Raw genomic sequence first — 25,258 nt, forward strand, 5'->3', positions numbered from 1 at the left:
TAAACACAACATGACAAATACCCATAATCCCATGTATCCCTAACTCTTCCGGGCTACATTATACACCCCCGCTAGCACCAAACCCCGCCCACCTCAACCGTTGATGTTATTGACTTGTGTGGAATCCTAATCGGACATATTTGGTCACTGCACGACTGCAAGCTAATCGATGCTAACATGCTATTTAAAATAGTTATATGTACATATTGCATCATTATGCCTCATTTGTAGCTATATTTGAGCTCACTTAGTTTCCTTTAAGTCCTGTTAATTCAATTTATATCTCATGAAACACTATCTGTATTTATTATGGGTTTTAACAATTTATTGAGACACCAGACAGATTTGTTTTTGTATTTTTGGTCCAATATGGCTCTTTAAACATTTTGGGTTGCCGACCCCTGAACTAGGGAGTATACAGTAAATAAAAATGTTAATACGTCAAAAAACAAGTTGGACAATTAATAAAAAAAACAAAACAGTTACGTGTTGGTCTACTTCCTGTTTCTTGGCGGATTGCATCAGACGCTACAAATGGACGACGGGTGATAGCGTTGATGCTGATGCTAATTTACCGACAATACATTTGTGTTTTTGTTTGGAAACATCCTCAGTTCACAGTCCGACGGGTCTGACGCTGAGTCGGGTTGGAAAGGCCCCTCCCATCATGCCCCTCGGGCCACTGACCTGCGAGGAGATGGAGGTGAGGCTGTAGTGGCTGAAGGCTTTCCTCATGGCCGACACGGCCACGCCTGCACAGCCACTCCATCTCATGCTCTGTGGGGGGGGGAGAGAGACAGGTGGGAGGTGGGTGTTTGTGTGTCAATCATCAGCTCAGCAGGAAGGGGGGTGGGGTGCACAGGAAGGTGTTTTTTGTGGTAGGGATGGGGGGGGGGGGTTAAACCATGACAACAGGCACACAAAAATAGACGCAACAGTAGATGTTCACTTTCACACATGCGACCATTGTTCAACTTACGGGGAATTCTGTGTAAAAGACGTAAGTGGATGCAAGTTGCATCTGCCAAACATTTTTTTAGACTTTTTCTGTGTGACAAGCACCAGCATGGACTTGTGGGACTGCAGAGTTAGGAGGCTGTGTGAAAAGCACAGCTCAAGGCCACAACTTGCTAAATGGGGGTCCTGGGCAGAATTAGATTTTATTTCCAATTTTTCAGTGAAACAATTTATTATACCGTATTTCCTTGAATTGCCGCCGGGGCGCTAATTAATTTAAAACCTCTTCTCACTCCTGCGCTTACCAAAGGCATGCAGTAAAAGTAAGCATGCGCTAGTTATTTTAAAACCTCTTCTCACTCCGGCACTTACCAAAGGTATGCAGTAAAAAATTGAGTGTGATGTAAGCTTGGACCTTAAATCCTACTGAATAGCTCTTAATCTTCTTCCCTTTATGCGATTTCAAATTACCGGTATTGAAATCAGCCTCCTCCATTTTGAAAATGACGACAGGGGAAGTGTCACTTGTGACGTCTCGAGTTTGACCAGGCTGTAACACTAAGCATGCGCTAATTATTTTGGGAAGCGAGTTTGACCCGGCAGTAATTCAAGGCAGGCGCGTACTATATGCCCTGCGGCAAGTCAAGGAAATACGGTACTTTAAAAAAAAAAAAAAACCTGTGAATCTAATTTGATGCATGTTTTGTAACAAAACAACATTTTTGTGTAGAATATACAGTACAGGGCAAAAGTTTGAACACACCTTCTCATTCAATGTGTTTACTTTATTTTCATGACTATTTACTAGGGGTGTAACGGTACGTGTATTCGTATTGAACCGTTTCGGTTCGGTTCGGAGGTGTACCGAACGAGGTTCCACACGGACATATTGAGTAGCGTACCGCACGTTGTGTAAACAATGCAGACCGAGGCACAACACAAAGCATGCTAGCAGCGACAGGGCTACGTTTGACTGACCATACCTCCTCTTTTCACCGGATATGTCCTCCTTTGCGGGGCTGTCCGGGTGGGGTTTCTTAAATGCCTCAAATGTCCGGCATTTTAAGTTAGGGTTGCGTGTATTTTCAATGTACGTTCAGGGTTAAGAAGGGGTTAAAAACAAAATAAATTGTGCGCACAGCAGCATTCATGAGGGAGGGGCGGAGACAGAGAGAGCAAGAGAGTTATGATAAACGCGCATGCGTTGCCAGGGTCTGCTTTTTACCCATAGATTTATCAGATTTTATTTTTTATTATCTGTAGCAGGGGTGTCAAAAGTGGGCCCCGGAGGCCGTTTGCGGCCCACAGCTAATGTTTTAAAGACCCACAACACATTGATTGATTGATACTTTTATTAGTAGATTGCACAGTAGAGTACATATTCCGTACAATTGACCACTAAATGGTAACACCCGAATAAGTTTTTCAACTTGTTTAAGTCAGGGTCCACGTTAATCAATTCATGGTACAAATATATACTATCAGCATAATACAGTCATCACACAAGTTAATCATGATAGTATCTACATTGAATTATTTACATTATTTACAATCCGGGGGGTGGGATGAGGAGCTTTGGTTGATATCAGAACTTCAGTCATCAACAATTGCATCAACAGAGAAATGTGGACATTGAAACAGTGTAGGTCTTATTTAGTAGGATATGTACAGCCAGCAGAGAACATAGTGAGTTCACATAGCATAAGAACAAGTATATACATTAGAAGTACATTTGAGTTGTTTATAATCCGGGGAGATGGGATGTGAATGGAGGAGGGTATTAGTAAAGTGTTGAAGTTGCCTGGAGGTGTTGTTTTAGAGCGGTTTTGAAGGAATATAGAGATGTACTTACTTTTATACCTGTTGGGAGTGCATTCCACATTGATGTGGCATAGAAAGAGAATGAGTTAAGACCTTTGTTGGATCGAAATCTGGGTTTAACGTGGTTTGTGGAGCTCCCCCTGGTGTTGTGGTTATGGCGGTCATTTACGTTAAGGAAGTAGTTGGACATGTACTTCGGTATCAGGGAGGTGTAGCGGATTTTATAGACTAGGCTCAGTGCAAGTTGTTTTACTCTGTCCTCCACCCTGAGCCAGCCCACTTTGGAGAAGTGGGTTGGATTGAGGTGTGATCTGGGGTGGACGTCTAAAAGTAACCGGATTAGCTTATTCTGGGATGTTTGGAGTCTAGATTTGAGGGTTTTGGAGGTGCTGGGGTACTATTAAAATAAACAAAAACATAACAAAAATGAAATAAAAAAGCTTAAAAGTTAAATGTAATTTAGAAAAAATTGCAATGTTGACAAATAAAACAAAGCTGGTTTTTTTTCTTTCAAACTGTCATTGCTCAAAACATAATATTGAATCAAAATCAATGTTATTATGAATTATTGACCTATCCAAGTTCAGGATTGCTTCACATCAAATATTCCACTTTGAAAAATATTTTTGGTGGAAGATTTTGCAAATTTGGTAAATAAATTACCCAAAAATGTATATTTTGTTGTTTTCTTACTGTACCGAAAATGAACCGAACCGTGACCTTTAAACCGAGGTACGTACCGAACCGACATTTTTGTGTACCGTTACACCCCTAATATTTACATTGTAGATTGTCACTGAAGGCATCAAAACTATGAATGAACACACGTGGAGTTACGTGAAATAACTGAAAACATGTTTTATATTCTACTTTCTTCAAAATAGCCACCCTTTGCTCTGATTACTTTTTCCGCACACTCCTGGCATTCTCTCAATGAGCTTCAAGAGATAGTCACCTGAAATGGTTTCCGCTTGACAGGTGTGCTTGAAGCTCATCGAGAGAATGCCAACAGTGTGCAAAGCAGTAATCAGAGCAAACTTTTGGCCTGTAGTATAATAAAGTTGCATATGTTAAATGGAACTTTTCCAACTGGGGTTTAATCAGGTTTTGTCTGCACTAAAACTGGGCACCTTAGGGGCCAGTGAGAATATCTGGGTCAATTTGCCATCATTGGGCATGCAAGAGTGATGTGGAAAACGCACTGCATTGTGGGTCTTGCCGGACTTTAACTCGCTTATTTACATGGCTGAATGAATGCAAGACTTTGTGCCTAATTTAATAGTCCATGTGACTTCTCATTCTCATTTCCAGCGTTTAAAGCAGGGGTCTCAAACTCAATCTACCAATGGATGCAGACACTGGGTGAGAGTGGGCCGCAAGAAAAGATTTCTTTAAAAAAATATAACACTTGTGTGCACTTTTTGATGAATTCACCTTCTTTAAATGGCTTTCCCGCCCCAGCAACGTAGTTGCCAAGTCTCGCGATCTTTCCAGGAAACACCCGAATAACAGTGGCCCTCCCGACATTCTCCCGGTACAATCATTCTCCCGGTTTTCACCCGGACATCAATATTAAGGGCGTGCAGTGATGGCACTGCCTTTAACGTCGTCCACAACCTGCCGTCTCGTCCGCTTTTCCACTATTCAAACAGTGTGTGGTGTTGTGGGCTGCCGGGGGTGTATATTGTAGCCCGGAAGAGTTAGTGCTGCAAGGGATTCTGTTGTCTTGTGTTTATGTTGTGTTACGGTGCGGATGTTCTCCCGAAATGTGTTTGTCATTCTTGTTTGGTGTGGGTTCACAGTGTGGCGCATATTTGTAACAGTGTTAAAGTTGTTTTTACGGCCACCCTCAGTGTGACCTGTGTGGCTGTTGATCAAGTATGTCTTGCAGTCGCTAACTGCGTCTACAGAAGCCAACTACAACATGTGGCTGGGTCGGCACGCTGATTGTATATTTTGTAGGGGACGCTAAAGGCAATGCCTCCACGGTGCCCCCTTAATATTGTTGTTTGGGTGGTGTTCGGGAGAATGATTATCCCTGGAGGGGCACTGACAAATTGGGAATTTTCCTGACAAAAGCGAGGGTATCAAGTATGACACTGTAGAGCAGCGGTCACCAACCTTTTTGAAACCAAGAGCTACTTTTTGGGCACTGATTAATGCGAAGGGCTACCAGCTTGATACACACTTAAATAAATTGCCAGAAATAGCCAATTTGCTAAATTGACCTTTAATAAATAAATCTATCTACCGGTATATATAAAAAATGGTATTTTTGTCTGTCATTCCGTGGTACATTTTTTTCCCTTTTACGGAAGGTTTTTTGTAGAGAATGAATGATGAAAAAAACACTTAATTGAACGGTTTAAAGGAAGAGAAAACAGGAAAAAAATTAAAATTAAATTTTGAAACATAGTTTATCTTCAATTTTGACTCTTTAAAATTCAAAATTCAACCGAAAAAAAGAAGAGAAAAACTAGCTAATTCGAATCTTTTTGAAAAAATTAAAAAAATTAATTATTGAACATCATTAGTAATTTTTCCTGATTAAGATTAATTTTAGAATTTGGATGACATGTTTTAAATAGGTTAAAATCCAATCTGCATTTTGTTAGAATATATAACAAATTGGACCAAGCTATATTTCTAACAAAGACAAATAATTATTTCTTCTAGATTTTCCAGAACAAAAATTTTAAAATAAATTCAAAAGACTTTGAAATAAGATTTAAATTTGATTCTAAAGATTTTCTAGATTTGCCAGAATATTTTTATTTTATTTTAATCATCATAAGTTTGAAGAAATATTTCTTTGTCGAAAAAACAGAAGCTAAAATTAAGAATGAAATACAAATGTATTTATTATTTTTTACAATAAAAATATTTAATTTACTTTAACATTGATTTAAATTGTCAGGAAAGAAGAGGAAGGAATTTAAGGGAAAAAGGTATATGTGTTTAAAAATCCTAAAATCATTTTTAAGGTTGTATTTTTTCTCTAAAATTGTCTTTCTGAAAGTTATGAGAAGAAAAGTAAAAACATAAATGAATTTATTTAAACAAGTGAAGACCAAGACTTTAAAATATTTTCTTGGATTTTCAAATTCTTTTTGAGTTTTTTCTCTTAGAATTAAAAATGTCGAGCAGAAGCGAGACCAGCTTGCTAGTAAATAAATAAAATATAAAAAATAGAGGCAGCTCACGGGTAAGTGCTGCTATTTGAGCTATTTTTAGAACAGGCCAGCGGGCGACTCATGTGGTCCTTACGGGCTATCTGGTGCCCGCGGGCACCGCGTTGGTGACCCCTGCTGTAGAGCGCCATTCATATAAATGTCGCGGGCCGCACCAACACTAAATTTTCATATTAAGGTGCGGGCCGCAAAATAACCTCTCGCAGGCCGCGTGTTTGAGACCCCTGGTTTAAAGCAAAGCCGAAGGAAGTCGGGTTATAAAGCTGATAAGTAGTCGTTGAATAGCCTGGATAGCGGCCGTGAGATGATCAAAAATTACTTTTCATGCCATCACCACCTGGTACATTTTGGTGTGTTCACATAGGGTACAGTTTGTCTCGGTGCGGCCTGTTTAATTTTTTTATTTATTCTGTACGATCCATTTTTATTCAGTTTGTTGCTCTCGCTCACATTACCGTGGGTACAGTACAGCCATGTAAAGACAAGCTACGTCCAGCAAAACTTAGGCCCGGCACCCACATCCTTAACACTGATGGAGCAGGAAGGGGCTAAGAATACATTTGCTGTAAAATTGTAGGCGGAGCACCCTGTCATTCATTTATTGACATTTTACATGCACTAAATGTGAACAATGAATAATAATAATAATAATAATATATATATTATAATATAACATAAATATATATAGATATATTATAAAATCAATTATAATATATAAAAATAGCAGTGCCAATGAAAATACAGCCTCACCACTTTAGTCGTCATTTTTACGCTTAAATTTTTCGTCTTCTTTTGTTTGTTTGATATTTAAGTGGTGGAAAAGTGTATCACAACTGAGTACCGCTGCGTAACAGATTTTTTTGGGTGGGCCTCTAAAGCAGTGGTTCTCAAATGGGGGTACGCGTACCCCTGGGGGTACGTGAGATTTTTAAAAAATATTCTAAAAATAGCAACATTTCAAAAATCCTTTATAAATATATTTATTGAATAATACTTCAACAAAATATGAATGTAAGATCATAAACTGTGAAAAGAAATGCAACAATGCAATATTCAGTGTTGACAGCTGGATTTTTTGTGGACATGTTCCATAAATATTGATGTTAAAGATTTCTCTTTTTGTGAAGAAATGTTTAGAATTAAGTTCATGAATCCAGATGGATCTCTATTACAATCCCCAAAGTGGGCACTTTAAGTTGCTGATTATTTCTATGTGTAGAAATCTTTATTTATGACTGAATCACTTGTTTATTTTTCAACAAGTTTTTTGTTATTTTCATATCTTTTTTTTCCAAATAGTCCCAGAAAGACCACTACAAATGAGCAATATTTTTGCACTGTTATACAATTTAATACAGGGGTCACCAACCTTTTTGAAACCAAGAGCTACTTCTTGGGTACTGATTAATGCGAAGGGCTACCAGTTTGATACACACTCAAATAAATTGCCAGAAAGAGCCAATTTGCTCAATTTACCTTTAATAAATAAATCTCTCTCTCTCTCTCTCTCTCTCTCTCTCTCTCTCTCTCTCTCTATATATATATATACATATATATATATATTAGGGCTGGGCTACGATTAAAAATTTGAATCGAAGTTAGTCGCACTATTTCTCCAATTAATCGCGATTAACTGCATTTTATACGCAAAGCCCAATAATGAATTCAAAAGTAGTGTGTAGTGCACCTTTATTGGAATATTCTCCCACATGAACAAAAGCGTCAAAACATTTGTTGTGCAAACACAATTTAAATCAGTCCTTGTTAAACAGTAGCAGTTAAATAGCATATTTCATGAAAATCAACTCAAAAAATGTAAATACAAACATTTAAGCTTATTGCCACTGCCAGAGTATTTAAGTTATCCTGTTTGTTATGGAAAATAAATATAATCTACATACAAATCCCTGAGCGACAATCATAACATCTGAACAGGCAATTTCTAAATTAACAGCAGAAACATTTTTTTTTTATCAGGGATCTTATGTTTAAAAAACCTATATTATAGGTAGTGGGCTGTTTTAGGGAATTTTTGATCAAATTATCCGTAGTAGCAATATTAATAATGTTGTGTTTATTCTGCGTAGTGCACTTAGAATAATTATGACCATATCTAGGAATTGATATGATGGGAATTTTCCGATTGTTTGCTTGGTGCTTTGATAAACTGAACGCATATACATGGTACTATATTATGATGTTATGAGCCAGGGAAAACAAGAACTACCCTACCCAGCATGCAACAGGAGTGACGCAATAGCCCGGTATAGGTTGTGTCGCCATGACGGCATCTTGTATGTTGTGATATGCACGCTCTGAAAGCAAACGTTAAGAACTCAGCCAACACTCCTCGTCTGCATTATTGATAAATAGACAGACAACACATATACTCCGCTGCTTCACAGGCCGCTGGATGTAGCCGGCAAAGTATTCCCATGCTAGCTAGCCGGTCTAGCAAGCACGCGTCATTCAGTCCAAAACAGCCCGATCTATCCACATTCAGAATTGTCTGGCGGTCATAAGTGATCCTGCAGTGACCACGCTGTAAGCCAGCCATGAAATTTGCAGAATTGTCCGGTATTTTTGCCAAATGTTCCATCTTTACCAAAAGCCCCTCGTCCGGGCGACGCCATCTTGTTAAGAAAAGGCGTTAACAAAATAAAAGCATGTAAACAACATACGCAAATGTGCGATAAAATAATTGTCGGCGTTAATAGATTGATGAGTTAACTCGTAATTAACGCATTACTTTGCCCACCCCTAATATATATATATACATATATATATATATATATATATATATATATATATATATATATATATATATATATATATATACATATATATTTATATATAAACGCATATTTTTGTCTGTCATTCAGTCGTACATTTTTTTTTCTTTTAAGGATAGTTTTTTGTAGAGAATATATGATTAAAAAAACCCACTTAATTGAACGGTTTAAAAGAGGAGAAAACAAGAAAAAAAAAGAAAATTTAATTTTAAAACATAGTTTATCTTCAATTTCGACTCTTTAAAATTCAAAATTCAACCGGAAAAAATGAAGAGAAAAACTAGCTAATTCGAACCTTTTTGAAAAAATTAAAAAAAGAATTTACGGAACATCATTAGTAATTTTTCCTGATTAAGATTAATTTTAGAATTTTGATGACATGTTTTAAATAGGTTAAAATCCAATCTGCACTTTGTTAGAATATATAACAAATTGGACCAAGCTATATTTCTAACAAAGACAAATCATTATTTCTTCTAGATTTTCCAGAACAAAAATTTTAAAAGAAATTCAAAAGACTTTGAAATAAGATTTAAATTTGATTCTACAGATTTTCTAGATTTGCCAGAATATTTTTTGAGAATTTTAATCATAATAAGTTTGAAGAAATATTTCACAAATATTCTTCGTCGAAAAGTTTTCCTTGCCTTTATGTGGGCCTACCGAGGATGTCGTAGCGGTTTGTGTTGTGGTTTGTGCAGCCCTTTGAGACACTAGTGATTTAGGGCTATATAAATGAACATTGATTGATTGATTCTGTACAGTAAAAAAAAAAAAAATACTTGAACATTGATTTAAATTGTCAGGAAAGAAGAGGAAGGAATTTAAAAGCTAAAAAGGTATATGTGTTTAAAAATCCTAAAATCCTTTTTAAGGTTGTATTTTTTCTCTAAAATTTTCTTTCTGAAAGTTATAAGAAGCAAAGTAAAAATATAAATGAATTTATTCAAACAAGTGAAGACCAAGTCTTCAAAATATTTTCTTGGATTTTCAAATTTTATTTGAGTTTTTTTTCTCTTAGAATTAAAAATGTCGAGCAAAGCGAGACCAGCTTGCTAGTAAATAAATAACATTTAAAAAACAGAAGCAGCTCACTGGTGAGTGCTGCTATTTGAGCTATTTTTAGAAGAGGTCAGCGAGGGACTCATCTGGTCCTTACGGGTGACCTGGCGCCCGCGGGCACCGCGTTGGTGACCCCTGATTGAACAAATCAGAAACTGATGACATAGTGCTGTATTTTACTTCTTTATATCTTTTTTTCCAACCAAAAATGCTTTACTCTAATTAGGGGGTACTTGAATTAAAAAAATGTTCACAGGGGGTACATCACTGAAAAAAGGTTGAGAACCACTGCTCTAGGGAACGCTCACGACCCAACAATGAATATTATTTTTGGTTAAAAAACAGTGCTCTAATTCAGTGGTTCTCAACCTTTTTTCAGTGATGTACCCCCTGTGAACATTTTTTTCATTCAAGTACCCCCTAATCAGAGCAAAGCATTTTTGGTTGAAAAAAAGAGATAAAGAAGTAAAATACAGCACTATGTCATCAGTTTCTGATTTATTAAATTGTTTAACAGTGCAAAATATTGCTCATTTGTAGTGGTCTTTCTTGAACTATTTGGGAAAAAAAGATATAAAAATAACTAAAAACTTGTTGAAAAATAAACAAGTGATTCAATTATAAATAAAGATTTCTACACATAGAAGTAATCATCAACTTAAAGTGTCCTCTTTGGGGATTGTAATAGAGATCCATCTGGATTCATCAACTTAATTCTAAACATTTCTTCACAAAAAAAGAAATCTTTAACATCAATATTTATGGAACATGTCCACAAAAATGAATTGTTGCATTTCTTTTCACAGTTTTTGAACTTACATTCATATTTTGTTGAAGTATTATTCAATAAATATATTTATATAGGATTTTTGAATTGTTGCTATTTTTATAATATTTTTAAAAAATCTCACGTACCCCTTGGCATACCTTCAAGTACCCCCAGGGGTACGCGTACCCCTATTTGAGAACCACAGCTCTAATTCACCCAAAACGGGGGTGAATTCTGTGTGAAAGGCACAGGCGACTAAATCCAAAACAAAACCTCTACTGTTACGTCTCTGATGTGCCAACTTAGCAGTTTCTCCAGAGGCTCACGTCAACAAGCAAACTATTACTGTGCGACATCTTTTTTTTCCCCCCTCTCCCTCCGACTTACCGCTATGCTGGAGCTGTGCTGGCTCTTGCTGTGGGGGGTGAACTTTGGCTTGGGGGGTTTTCCCGCCAACCTGTCCTTGTGCCGTCTGCTATTCATGTGCTGTGCGGTGAGAAAAGATGCCGCATCAGCATCTGCTCCACAGACATTCATGTGTGTGTGAACAAGCAATATGTACACAAATCACTTTGCATTGCTTTCTACCTGACAAAACTTTCTTCCGCTCCGACTGCACTGCCAAGAGGGATGTGTGTGTGTGTGTGTGTGTGTGTGTGTGTGTGTGTGTGTTTATATAGGGATCCACAGCTCAGCAGCTCATCCCCAATATTCCCCACATTCCACAGGCAGGCTCATTCTCCCGCGATGTTCATCAGGAAAAACGACTTTCCCCACCTGCTTCCGTGGCGTTAAATTAAAAGCGGAGGACACAAGATGTGGCGTGCAATAACACACACACGCTTTACGCTCGCCTTTTAATGGCGGCCGCATGTGGCGTACTGGCTGTGACTTGTAATTGCTTTATAAACGATTGGCGGTCATTTCTGAGGTTCAGCCCGCAGGCCTCCTCCTCCTCCTCCTCCTCCTCCTCATCATCATCGTGTCAGTTTGCAGAGGTCAGCTAATTAGACGCCACATTCTATAAAGCAAATGCTTTCACTTTCTCTTTTTCCTCTCATTTCTATGAAACGATGGAGAGCTTGATTTAAAAATACTATTATGACAATTTTAGTACATGATGATACAGTCACTGACCATACAATATCATCACGATACTGATGACATCATATTTGAACCAGTATAGTACCAATTCCCGGTACATGGAAATCGATACTGCTACTTAACGGTACCAATTATCAGTATTTTTGTGTGTGTTAATAAATATTCATTGTTTTTGCTTATAAAATGTCATATTTATTGTAACATTTAAAGGCCTACTGAAATGAGATTTTCTTATTCAAACGGGGATAGCAGGTCCATTCTATGTGTCATACTTGATCATTTCGCGATATTGCCATATTTTTGCTGAAATGATTTAGTAGAGAACATCGATGATAAAGTTTGCAACTTTTGGTCCCTAATAAAAAAGCCTTGCTTTTACCGGAAGTAGCAGATGATGTGCGCGTGACGTCACGGGTTGTAGGGCTCCTCACATCCTCACATCGTTTACAATCATAGCCAGCAGCAGCTAGAGCTATTCGGACCAAAAAAGCAACAATTTCCCCATTAATTTGAGCGATGATGAAAGATTCGTGGATGAGGAAATTTAGAGTGAAGGACTAGAAAAAGAAAAAAAAAGTAAAAAAAAAAAAAAAAAAAGGGCGATTGCAGTGGGAGCGCTTCAGATGTTATTAGACACATTTACTAGGATAATTCTGAAAAATCCCTTATCCGCCTATTGTGTTGCTGGTGTTTTAGTGAGTTAAATAGTACCTGAAAGTCGGAAGGGTATGGTCACGGGTGTGTTGACCGCCAGTGTCTCTGAGGGAAGTCACGCAGGTGCAGCAGGAAGGAAGCTCCGCTGATGTCTCCGGTAAGAACCGACTTATTACCACAATTTTCTCACCGAAAACTGCCGATTGACATGTGGTAGGGATCTATGTTCGCTTGACCGCTCTGTTTCATAGTAAAGCTTCACCTTCTGGAATTTTAAACAAGGAAACACCGGCTGTGTTTGTGTGGCTAAAGGCTAAAAGCTTCCCACCTCCATCTTTCTTCTCTGACTTCTCCATTATTAATTGAACAAATTGCAAAAGATTCAGCAACACAGATGTCCAGAATACTGTGTAATTATGCGATTAAAGCAGACTACTTATAGCTTGGATCGGGCTGGAAAATAATGTCCGCTACAACCCGAGACGTCAAACGCACGCGTCATCATACTCGACGTTTTTAACACGATACTTCGTGGGAAATTTAAAATTGCAATTTAGTAAACTAAAAAGGCCGTATTGGCATGTGTTGCAATGTTAATATTTCATCATTGATATATAAACTATCAGACTGCGTGGTCGGTAGTAGTGGGTTTCAGTAGGCCTTTAAACATGAGCTGATTTGGATAACTGCTGCCCATTTGTTATATCTTTTTCTGTTATCACATTTCTGAGCCTTTTTTGCTAGTATGACACCATGTCCAAGACGTTAGATGGCAGTAGTGTGTAGTGACGTTGTGTTGGTTTTTGTTGCACTCTAAAAAGTGTTAATACTGTAAGTATTGTACTTATTATGCACTAGCTGTTGGATTGTAACATGCATCCTAGTTGTAGATTTCATTAACAAATTTGGAGGTGTTGAAATCGCCATGTAAAACCGCTAATGTAAATCAGTAGCATGTCAATGGCAAAGCCGATGTATATTAGCATCAAGCTAGCACATTTTTGGAAAAGTGGACCCTTACTTTACTTATGTTGGAGGGTTTTTTGGGTCAATTTCTTTGTTGGCAATGAAAATTGCAACATTACTACCAAGAGGTAGTTTGGTTGTGTCTGCTCTCAGTGCTGCTGGAGTGATCGCCAAGTGCCGAAGTGAGAATAGGCAACTGGGCGTGACTTCATGCGCAACCCAGGTACTGTAACATGCCAGCGGTGGATTTTAGTTTTTTTTTTTTTTTTGCCAAAAAAACTACCTTCGAAAACTATCCCCAATCACAACAAGTCAATTTATTTGATTTATTTCCGTAAAAGGAGACAAGCGACGTATCAAAACCCGGTAATAATATTTGATGTTGGTGTATCGATACTGTACAGAGAATAATAACCATTGTTGCAAGACTTACCTTGGACCGCACATGCTGCCTTCAAATCATCTGAAGGTGTAAAAATCGAACTGCATATGCAAGATTTCAACCACTTGTGGGCGTAACGGCGCACTACATTAATCTCTGTACCAAAAAATTTACGCAACAAAAGCATTTGGCATAACTACTCATCATCAATTTAATATCTTAATCAACAATTTAGAATGTTGCAGTTTGATCAAGGTGAAAAGCTACGCAACAAACAGGGAGCAACATGCTGAGATATCATTTGCGGTGTACCCCAGGGGTCAATCCTAGGTCCAAAACGTTATAACCTACACATCAATGACTCCTAAAGATCAAAAGATAGTATTGTTTGCAGATGATGTGTAAAAAAACAAACAAAGAACTGCTGAAGTACAGTGTCTGTCACTATTATTATCAGTTGAACAAACAATTATTGATAAACTTAAGCAATTAACTCCAACTACTACACACCCTTGAAAATAAGTAAACAGGTACAGTACAGGCCAAAAGTTTGGACACACCTACTCATTCAATGTGTTTTCTTTATTTTCATGACTATTTGCATTGTAGATTGTCACTGAAGGCATCAAAACTATGAATGAACAGATGTGGAGTTATGTACTTAACAAAAAAAGGTGAAATAACTGAAAACATATTTTATATTTAAGTTTATTCAAAATAACCACCCTTGGCTCTGATTACTGCTTTGCACACTCTTGGCATTCTCTCCATGAGCTTCAAGAGGTAGTCACCAGAAATGGTTTTCTCTTAACAGGTGTCACAGTTTTGATGCCTTCAGTGACAATCTACAGTGTAAATATTCATGAAAAAATAAAATAACAGGCAAAGTGAAGTGAAGTGAATTATATTTATATAGCGCTTTTCTCTAGTGACTCAAAGCGCTTTACATAGTGAAACCCAATATCTAAGTTACATTTAAACCAGTGTGGGTGGCACTGGGAGCAGGTGGGTAAAGTGTCTTGCCCAAGGACACAACGGCAGTGACTAGGATGGCGGAAGCGGGAATTGAACCTGCAACCCTCAAGTTGCTGGCACGGCCGCTCTACCAACCGAGCTATGAGAAGATGCGTCCAATCTTTTGGCCTGGACTGCACATGTGGAAGTCAGGAAGGGAATCATATCAGTGACTGATGGGACACAGTGGGGGGTAGGATCAGACAAGCTCAGGTTCTTCCTCCTCCTTTTCGGACATGTTGAGTTATGTAAGTGTAAAACTGAGATATGTTTGGATTGTAAAGTAGTCAAGATTTTTGTTTGACATGTTAAAAATGAACCCTGTAATTAAAATCAAAGCCCCTTTTCCACCAAGCTTTAATGCCCTAAATCAGGGGTCGGCAACCTTCAGCATACAAAGAGCCATTTGAGCCAATTTCCAACCCCAAAAAAAACCCAACCACAGCCGCAAACTCTGTTTGATTCCTAAAATGACAATAACACCACTTATAGCTAAGTCCGCTAAAAACAATACAATTGCTTGCCAGCAAGAGATGACGCACAGGGGCTGTGAAATATGCGAATCCCTTAAAGGGGTGACGGAAAACTGGGCAGTGCCAGAGCAGCTGCAGCCTGCCACCGTAGCCCCCACTCCCTCCCCTCTGTTGCAAGTCTCGAGATGTATGTTGTAATATGGATATGTACTTTGCTATAGAGTTATTTTCCCACTTCAGGCTGGGCCCTCTTAGGAAATTGTATTTTTTTACTCATCCTTTCCCAGCGTTTGACCTTTTTCCCCATCTTTTACGGGACACCTTGTGGCGACCAATCAGCGTTCCTGTTCTGTAACCCTGTACACTGTTTGTTTGTTTGTCTCATCTTGAACGGCTTTGTGCTGAAAACAAAGTTTCATTGTACTTGTGCAATGACAATAAAGACCTACCTACCTACCTACCAACCTTCCATCGACAATACATCAAAATGTTTTATTATCATATGATAAGATATCAGAACTCTCCGAAATAACAACTGTTAGATTAAAAATAACTACATAAATGTAAGTAATTAAGTGATCATTATTTGTTGAACCACGGCGGTGGCATGTGGCTCCAGAGCTGCGGGTTGCAGACCGGTGCCCTAAATAATAGATCTTTTTTGCACGCTACCTAAGTCCATCGGTGGCTCACACCGTCACCACGCTATTTTAGGGGATACAGTTGTCCGATTCGGAATTAGCCTTCCAAAGCGTACCGTGCCAAGCTGGAGTGGACTGGAATGCTTGCTAACGCTGCTACATGGCGGACTCGGGCTCACCTGGGTCAGTTGTGACTCAGAGTTGACGAAGATGTCGCACACTTCGCACTGGAAGTTCTTGCTGGACACGCCCACGCTGCCTTTGCTCCCCAGCCTCCTGCTCTTGCAGCTGCCCCGACCGCCTCCCGTCTTGCTGCGGCGCCGCGGCAGGACGCTTTGACCCTCCAGCATCAGCTTGTGCTTTGTACCTGACGGACACGGCGGAAAGGCGGATTTAGGAATACCGTATTTCCTTGAATAGCATGTAATATGCGCCTGGTCAAACTCACTCCCCAAATTTATTAGTGCATGCTTACTTTTACCGCCGGGTCAAAGTCGTGATATCACGAGTGACGCTTCCCCTGTCGTCATTTCCAATATGGCAGAGTCTTTTTTTTTTTGCTTTTACTGTGTGTAAACCAGGGGTCTTGTTCCACAGCCGTAGAGATCACACTGATGGTTGTGATATAAAACAACTTGTCTTTAACACTCTTACTAATATGCACCACACTCTGTGAACCCACACTAAACACATTTCTGGATAACATTGGCTCTGTAACACATTATAAACGCAACATAAGAATTACCCAGAATTCCAATGCATCCATGACTCTTGGCTATATTATACAGTCCCCCCCCCCGTGCGCCGGTTGAGGTGGGCGGGGTTGGGGGGGTGCGTGTATAACATAGCCAAGAGTCATGGATGCATTGGAATTCTGGGTAATTCTTATGTTGCGTTTATAATGTGTTACAGAGCCAATGTTCTCCAGAAATGTGTTTGGTGTGGGTTCACAGAGTGTGGCGCATATTAGTAAGAGTGTTGAAGTTGTTTATATCACAACCATCAGCGTAAAAAGTATGGCTGTTGACCAAGTATGCATTGCAATCTGGTATGCGAAACAGTGATGTGCATGCGTCCGACCGGCATGCAGATAGCATGGTGTAAAGGTGGGTAAGATGACATGTTGTAGAGTAGTGGTCCCCAACCACCGGGCCGCGGCCGCAGAAGAATTAAATTTTTTTTTTTTTTTTTATATCACACTCAATTTTTTACTGCATGCCATTGGTAAGCACAGGGGTGAGAAGAGGTTTTAAAAGTATTAGCGCCTGCTTACTTTTATCGCATGCCTTGAATGAGCGCAGGAGTGAGAAGAGGTTTGAAATTAATTAGCGCCCAGGCGGCTATTCAAGGAAATACGGTACTCCTAAAAACCAAATGGCTTTCCTTGTCCTTACCGCTGTTATGTGCTTCCATCTGGGAGGTGGAGTTAACCGTCACCTTGCAGACGGGACAGTGGAGGTGAGCTTTACTTTTCTTGCCGTCCTCGTCCGTTGGCGCCTCCCCGCCGGCGCCGGAGGCGTTGGGCTGGTTGCCCGACTCGACGGCATCCGGCGCCTCGAGGCCGATGCCGTCGGAGGCCGTCTCTGCGATCTGAGGAGGGGAGAAGGTGACCAGCTCGGTCCCGGAGACGTCCGACACCGGCGTCAGCATGGCCGAGCTCCTGGGACTGTCCGCCGTCTTCACGTCCGAGGTGACGGCGTCGTGATCCGCCTGAAGACCTGGAGTCAGGACACAGTGCGGAACATTAGCATGATGGAACCTTCTGGTAAGGACAACCAATAGACTTTTGGGATATTTTAGGATGGGATCATTTTCTGTGCGGATGTTCTGAACTCCTGTTTCCGCACCAGTGTGGTGTTGATCAGAATAATGAGCGATATAGCGTAGCACAACTTCCTCTTCTTTAGACAGCAGACATTTGGGACAATTTATCAAATTTTCATTTTGATTTCGATTTTGGCTTCTCACAATCATAAAAATATTTGAATAGAAAATACGCAATGTGCAAATTCCTGAGCTTGTAACTAAGGAAAGGTACTGTTCAGTTTTGAATCGATAGGGCAGTGTTTTTCAACCACTGTGCCACGGCACGTGAGATAAAGTCTGGTGTGCCGTGGGAGATTATGTAATTTTACCTATTTGGGTTACAAATATTTTTTGCAAACCAGTAATTATAGCCTGCAAATTATGTGTTATTTTTGAGTGTCGGCGCTGTCTAGAGCTCGGCTGAGTAACCATGTAATACTTCTCCATATCAGTAGGTGGCAGCCGGTAGCTAATTGCTTTGTAGATGTCGGAAACAACGGGAGGCAGCGTACAGGTAAAAAGGTGTCTCATGCTTAAAGCAAAGGTGAGTGCCCCTAAGAAAAGGCACTGAAGCTTAGGGAAGGCTATGCAAAACGAAATTAAAACTGAACCTGCTACAAAGTAAACAAAAACAGAATGCTGGACAACAGCAAAGACTTACTGTGGACCAAAGACGGCGTACACAAAGTACATCCGTACATGGCATGACATTCAACAATGTCCACACTAAGAAATATAAAAAAAAAAAAAATATTCTTGATTGCTAAAACAAAGTAGATGCGGGAAGTATCGCTCCAAGGAAGACATGAATCTGCTACAGGAAAATTCCAAAAAAAGAGAGAAAGCCACCAAAATAGGAGCGCAAGACAATAACTAAAAATACTATACACAGAAAAACATAAAAAAACTCCAAATAAGTCACGGCGTGATGTGACAGGTGGTGACAGTACACCTACTTTGAGACAAGAGCTATAGTGATGCATGCCTGGTTATGCTTTAAAGTCATATCCAACAATTGCGACAACAACTTTTTAATGTCAACTGAGATTCGTTTTTTAATGATTTCTGCTGGTGGTGTGCCTCTGGATTTTTTTCAACGCAAAAAGTGTGCCTTGGCTCAAAAAAAGGTTGAAAATCACTGCGATAGGGTAACAATTCCCAGTACCTCAGAATCGATACCGGTACTCCGGGATACCAATTTTCGGTACTTTTGCCTATGTTAATAAATGGTAATTGTTTGATAATACAACCATTTTTTAAATGGAACATTTAAAAAAGATCTGATCACGATAACTGCGCTGTCCAATTGTTATGTCTTGTTTTATTATCACACTTGAGTCTCATTTGCAATGCAGTTGCACTTCCGAGAAATTAGATAGCAGGCAGTACTGTATCAGCCAGGGGTCCCCGAACTACGGGTCTGGCACGGCAGTGTCCAAAATCCGGCAGGCGGGAAGTCCCAAGTTAAAAAAAAATAAAAAAATAAAACTCTTTTATATGTTTTTTTTATTTTTAATCCGTCCTTCCTAATCCATTTTCTAGTGCTTGTTACTCTCAGTGTCTCCTAGTTTCTCAGGCAAATCATATTCTCTAAAAATGCATTTTTCCATTGATCAAGTGCGCACTCTTTCAGTCAATATATGAATAGTCAAGGTTACTGTGGTTTACCCGTTATACAGTACTAAATTCCAGAGTAGAGCGGAATATACGTTAGGTCAGGAAAAAGCACAGAGGCTATTTCATCCCTACAAGCCTGTTTCGCATGTTTCCCTGCTCTTCAGGGAATTTTAAAATCCCCTGAAGAGCAGGGAAACCTCTTAGTTTTGATGGCTGCCGTTACAATCTACAATGTAAATAGTCTCATTAAAGGAGAAGGTGTGTCCAAACTTTTGGCCTGTACTGTACATATGAGATCGGTAGGTTGTGAGCTCAAACCCCGGCCGAGTCATACCCAAGAATATAAAAATGGGACCCATTACCTCCCTGCTTGGGACTCAGTATCAAGGGTTGGAATTGGGGGTTGAATCACCAAAAATGATTCCCGGGCGCGGCCACCGCTGGTGCTCACTGCTCCCCTCACCTCCCAGGGGGTGATCTAGGGTGATGGGTCAAATGCAGAGAATAATTTCGCCATACCTAGTGTGTGTGTGTGACAATCATTGGTACTTTAACTTTAACTTGATAATTTTTGACATAATTGTCCAGTCCTATGAAAAATGTCACTCATGTCAGAGTTTTCTGTCATTACTTGGCTACGGCCAGCAGAGGCGCTGTTGGTCAACTCTCAACTAGGGCTTTTTGATGTTTGGCATTAAAAGCCTCCTTGTGACGCTTAGCTGGCATTGTGGTGCGGGTTTGTGCTCTCGTGGGTGCAGCCGGAGATGGACACAACGTGAAGGTAAGAAATAATGATTTATTATCACTAACAAAATAAACTAAGAACTGACTAGGAACAGAAACCACTTGGACAAAGGCACTAGAAACAAAACCAACAGAACAAGCATGGGAGCTAGAAAGAACTAAGGACGCTAGCATGTGAGCTAGGGGGGAAAAAAAATGGGATAGCGTGGAAGCTAACAAGTACAAAAAGTCTTTTTACCTCGATCGGGGATAGCGACGTCACCTGTTGCATTGAATAGCAAATGAGAATCCGAGAGCGAGTAACAAAAAAGGCAGGCTTAAATAAGGAGAGTCATTAAGAGGCAGGTGCGCATCAAAAGCAAAAACAGGTGACACTAATGTATAACCAGGCAACGGAACAAAACAGGAAGTGCCACCAGGAACTAAGGAAGTCAAATAACAGAACCCGACACAAAGATGGAACAAAAACTGAATATGACATGATCCAAGTAGCGGATCATGACACTTCTGAGAATTACCGCCAACAAAGTTACAGCAGAGGACGCTCCTTCTGAGGAAGATTTATTAGCATAAACGTAATTAAAAAGTAAACATGTGATACTGTTAGCATCGTAGCGTCGTCTCGACCTTTCCACTACCTCTTTTCCACGTGGAGTGGAAAGTCAATACAAATATATCGAGTGCAAAGTCACGAGAGTTCCTTTATACTTCCCCCCTTCACCTCTGTTGCCCACTTCACCCCCTGACCACTCTCTTCTCCCTCCATTCCGTTTGGCGCTCCACCGCCACAGCCATTGATTTCTCCTTTAGCGTCCCAGAGTAAATTCATCATTGGAGATAAGAGTCTTCCTCTCTCATACCCGCAGCGGAAAACGAACCTATAGAAGAGCGAGATTACAGCGTCCCTTCGCTGTAATGAGAGTCCCCCCCCCTCCGGGAGCATCTAAGCGCCAAAGAAGCCCCCAAGAGGGAAGGTGGCTTGATAGTGATCGATGGATTAAGCAGGGGCTTTACAAAGGATGACTTTGGAGGCTGGCGGCACTGAAAAGCTCTTTAAAAAAAATCCAAAGGAACTTAATTCAGCATTGAAGCACTTCATAGGAAGTTGCCAGGTTTCAATTGTTAGATAAGAAATCCAACTTGGACAAATCCCAGTGAAACAAGAAGGGAGGCAGAAGACCGGAATATAGTCTGGAAGCGGCTGTAGTGTACTTAGCGCTCACAGCAAGAGGTTCTTGCGTTTGATTCCAAGATGCTATAAAACAGGGGTCGGGAACCTTTCTGGCTGAGGGAGCCAAATATTTTAAAAACTATTTCCGTGAGAGCCATATGAGGGTGGAGTGCCATCTCCGGGTTGGGGAGGAGACCCTGCCCCAACCCGGAGATAGCACTCCGGGTTGGAGTTCACTTGCATGGTCTGGGTTGAGTCCAGGTGTCTAAAGGGAACTAAAACCAATGGACACTTTTATTCCAGATGTCACAAAAGAAACCAGATTGTTCAATAACAGAGAGGTGATGCTGGCTTGATGCGTTCTCTTGCGGTTGTCCCTGGCGGTGTCATTCAGAGGAATTGTTTTCCAGTGCCTGGAATATTTTCCTAATTCACAGCGGGCATGCCTAGAAATGTCAATACGTTGTCCCCCATCTATCGCCTTACCGGGTCGACTTACTTATTTGGTGGCTCTGATGTGATAAATGCTTGGTGCGGTTGACCACAACTGTAGTATTTGTCTTCATAGAGTGAGGATATCCAAACCTCACTCTCCTTCAAACATCCAAGTTAGTAAGCTGATATTAATATGGGCTGTCTCATTGTCATTGCCTTGTCTTTGCCACCAGGTCCTATTACTTTGCAATAAATCATATTTTATGTCTCACACTCACACCGCAAATTACAAACGGGAGTCATTCAGACTTGAACTATTAGTACAATAGAAGCACTCAAATCCAGCTCTGGCAATACAAGGACACCAGTCATTAGTTGGGAATTGTCTTTGTTTTTTATTCTTAAAAAAATTCGAAACAAATTTGTTAAAAGAGAAATTAATTATATGGATGGAGTGCCATCCCCGGGTTGGGGAGGAGACCCTGCCCCAAGTAGAGGAGTTCAAGTACCTAGGAGTCTTGTTCATGAGTGAGGGAAGAGTGGATCGTGAGATCGACAGGCGGATTGGTGCGGCGTCTTCAGTAATCGTTGTACCGATCCGTTGTGGTGAAGAAGGAGCTGAGCCGGAAGGCAAAGCTCTCAATTTACCAGTCGATCTACGTTCCCATCCTCACCTATGGTCATGAGCTTTGGGTCATGACCGAAAGGATAAGATCACGGGTACAAACGTCCGAAATGATTTTCCTCCGCGGGGTGGCGGGGCTCTCCCTTGGAGATAGGATGAGAAGCTCTGCCATCCGGGAGGAACTCAAAGTAAAGCCGCTGCTCCTTCACATCGAGAGGAGCCAGATGAGGTAGTTCGGGCATCTGGTCAGGATGCCACCCGAACGCCTCCCTAGGGAGGTGTTTAGAGCACGTCCAACCGGCAGGGGGCTACGGGGAAGACCCAAGACATGTTGGGAAGACTATGTCTCCTGGCTGGCCTGGGAACGCCTCGGAATCACCTGGGAAGAGCTAGACGAAATGGCTGGGCAGAGTGAAGTCTGGGCTTACCTGCTTAGGCTGCTGCCCCCGCGACCCGACCTCGGATAAGCGGAAGATGATGGATGGATGGATGGATGAAGTAATTAAAAAAAATTTAAATTTATCAGCAACATTCACTCAGGAGCACAATATTTACAACATTTTAACCTACACAACCAAGATTTAAACTTTTTATGAAGGGTTTTTTTTATTGATCAAAAATAAAAATGGGGAATTCAAGATTAATGGCTACAATGAGCACGTTATGCAGTGCACAGCTTTTTGAAGTGGGGTTTGAAGCAGGATATTGCATGATATTGATTAAGCATTAATCGGACCCACTGGCGTCACCCCCCCCACACACTATTTGAGAAGAACTACACTGCAGTATATTACCATATATAAACGTCCAACAATACATTGTATTGTTGGGAATGCCTCGGGATCCCCTGGGAAGAGCTGGACGAAGTGGCTGGGGAGAGGGAAGCGGAAGAAGATGGATGGATGGATGGTTGAATACAACTAAATACGTGCATATTTAAGTATGACTAACATTTTTAAAGAATAGTGGACAAAAGCTGCAAGCGTAAACAATCTTTGGGAAGGATCGCGTAGTGAAATAATCTTTTAGAAGTGCCAGGACTCGTAGGGCCTGTGCTCTGATTGGCAAACTGTCAGAGCAACGGACCAGAGAATCGGCAGCGCCGGCGGGGCCTGGGAGGAGGAGTACCACTCCTCGCGAGTTGTTTATGGATATTTGGATCAATGTTGACGCGGGCGGCCTCTCATTTTTCTTTGTCGCACAACAAAAATGATTCGACGCTTGAGCACTTTAATTAAATTGGACAAGCTTTTACAGCGGCAGGAAAAAAAAGACGACCTGTTGCGTCGATTGATCCGCTCGGAACTTTGACTACAAAACAAAGAGCATATGAATAAGACTGTCACGCTCGTTATGTAGTTGCTGGCAACCTCGTGTCTCGGCGTGAGACGTGGACAGACTCTGCTTCAACAGCCGAGTCCTATCAAAGAGTGATTAAAGCTTGTCGACATCCGTGCGGACTTGCCGACTCCAGGGAGGAACGCCTGCTGCCCGCTCTCCCGCCAACCATGCTCCAGTCATACGTCCCTTCTCAGTCATATGGCCCTTTTATTGGGGACGGCGTGCCAGCAACCTGAGGGTTCCTGGTTCGATCCCCACAATCTACCAACCTATTCCTGTCCGTTGTGTCATTGAGCGTGAAAACTTCACCCTTGCTCCTGATGGGTCCTGGTTAGCTCCCGCCATCAGTGTGTGAACGTGTGTGATGTGATGTCAGGGGAGGCAAGTGAGACAGTACCTCACTTTGCCACCAGGAGGGGTAAAAGGCTTAACTATGAGATGTTAAAAAAACAGAGTGATAAAATAAGTTTGAATATTTCTCTTTTGGTCTACGCCAGGGGTCACCAACACGGTGCCCGCGGGCACCAGGTGGCCCGAAAGGACCAGATGAGTCGCCCGATGGCCTGTTCTAAAAATAGCTCAAACAGCAGCACTTACCAGTGAGCTGCCTCTATTTTTGAAAATGTATTTATTTACTAGCAAGCTGGTCTGGCCTTGCTCGACATTTTTAATTCTAAGAGAGACAAAACTCAAATAGAATTTGAAAATCCAAGAAAATATTTTAAAGACTTGGTCTTCACTTGTTTAAATAAATTCATTTACTTTTTTTTCTTTGCTTCTTATAACTTTCAGAAAGACAGTTTTAGAGAAAAAATACAACCTTAAAAATGATTTTACTAAACATATATAGATTTTTACCTTTTAAATTCCTTCCTATTCTTTCCTGATAATTTAAATCAATGTTCAAGTAATTTATTTTTATTGTAAATAATAATTATTCCTTTTTAATTTAATTCTTCATTTTAGCTTCTGTTTTTTTGACAAAGAATATTTGTGAACTATTTCTTTAAACTCATTATGATTAAAATAAAAAAAGAATATTCTGGCAAATCTAAAAAAAATCTGTAGAATCAAATTTAAATCTTTATTTCAAAGGCTTCACTGTGGCAGAGGGGTTAGTGCGTCTGCCTCACAATACGAAGGACCTGCAGTCCTGGGTTCAAATCCAGGCTCGAGATCTTTCTGTGTGGAGTTTGCATGTCCTCCCCGTGAATGCGTGGGTTCCCTCCGGGTACTCCGGCTTCCTCCCACTTCCAAAGACATGCACCTGGGGATAGGTTGATTGGCAGCACTAAATTGGCCCTAGTGTGTGAATGTGGTCTGTCTATCTGTGTTGGCCCTGCGATGAGGTGGCGACTTGTCCAGGGTGTACCCCGCCTTCCGCCCGATTGTAGCTGAGATAGGCGCCAGCGCCCCCCGCGACCCCAAAAAGGGAATAAGCGGTAGAAATGGATGGATGGATGGATTTCAAAGTATTTCGAATTTATTTTACAATTTTTGTTCTGGAAAATCTAGAAGGAATAATGATTTGTCTCTGTTATAAATATAGCTTCGTCCAATTTGTTATTTATTTGTTATTTATTATAACAAAGTGCAGATTTGATTTTAAAGGCCTACTGAAACCCACTACTACCGACCACGCAGTCTGATAGTTTATATATCAATGATGAAATATTAACATTGCAACACATGC

At 40.5% G+C, this 25,258-nt stretch overlaps 1 protein-coding gene across 2 annotated transcripts in view; it reads right to left on the minus strand.

The window, feature by feature from the left end:
• znf385c (zinc finger protein 385C) overlaps nucleotides 1-25,258 on the minus strand; it is a 393,452-nt gene that overhangs the window by 8,769 nt on the left and 359,425 nt on the right. For both annotated transcript variants that reach the window (XM_061905445.1, XM_061905446.1), the window contains 4 exons: nucleotides 17,221-17,544; nucleotides 16,006-16,193; nucleotides 10,980-11,078; nucleotides 688-777 (listed from right to left, as the gene is read on the minus strand). In XM_061905445.1, the coding sequence (XP_061761429.1) occupies nucleotides 688-777; nucleotides 10,980-11,078; nucleotides 16,006-16,193; nucleotides 17,221-17,544 (701 nt within the window). The remainder of the gene's footprint in view (nucleotides 1-687; nucleotides 778-10,979; nucleotides 11,079-16,005; nucleotides 16,194-17,220; nucleotides 17,545-25,258) is intronic.

Source organism: Nerophis ophidion, linkage group LG07 (assembly GCF_033978795.1).
Source record: "Nerophis ophidion isolate RoL-2023_Sa linkage group LG07, RoL_Noph_v1.0, whole genome shotgun sequence".
Classification (NCBI taxonomy): domain Eukaryota; kingdom Metazoa; phylum Chordata; class Actinopteri; order Syngnathiformes; family Syngnathidae; genus Nerophis; species Nerophis ophidion.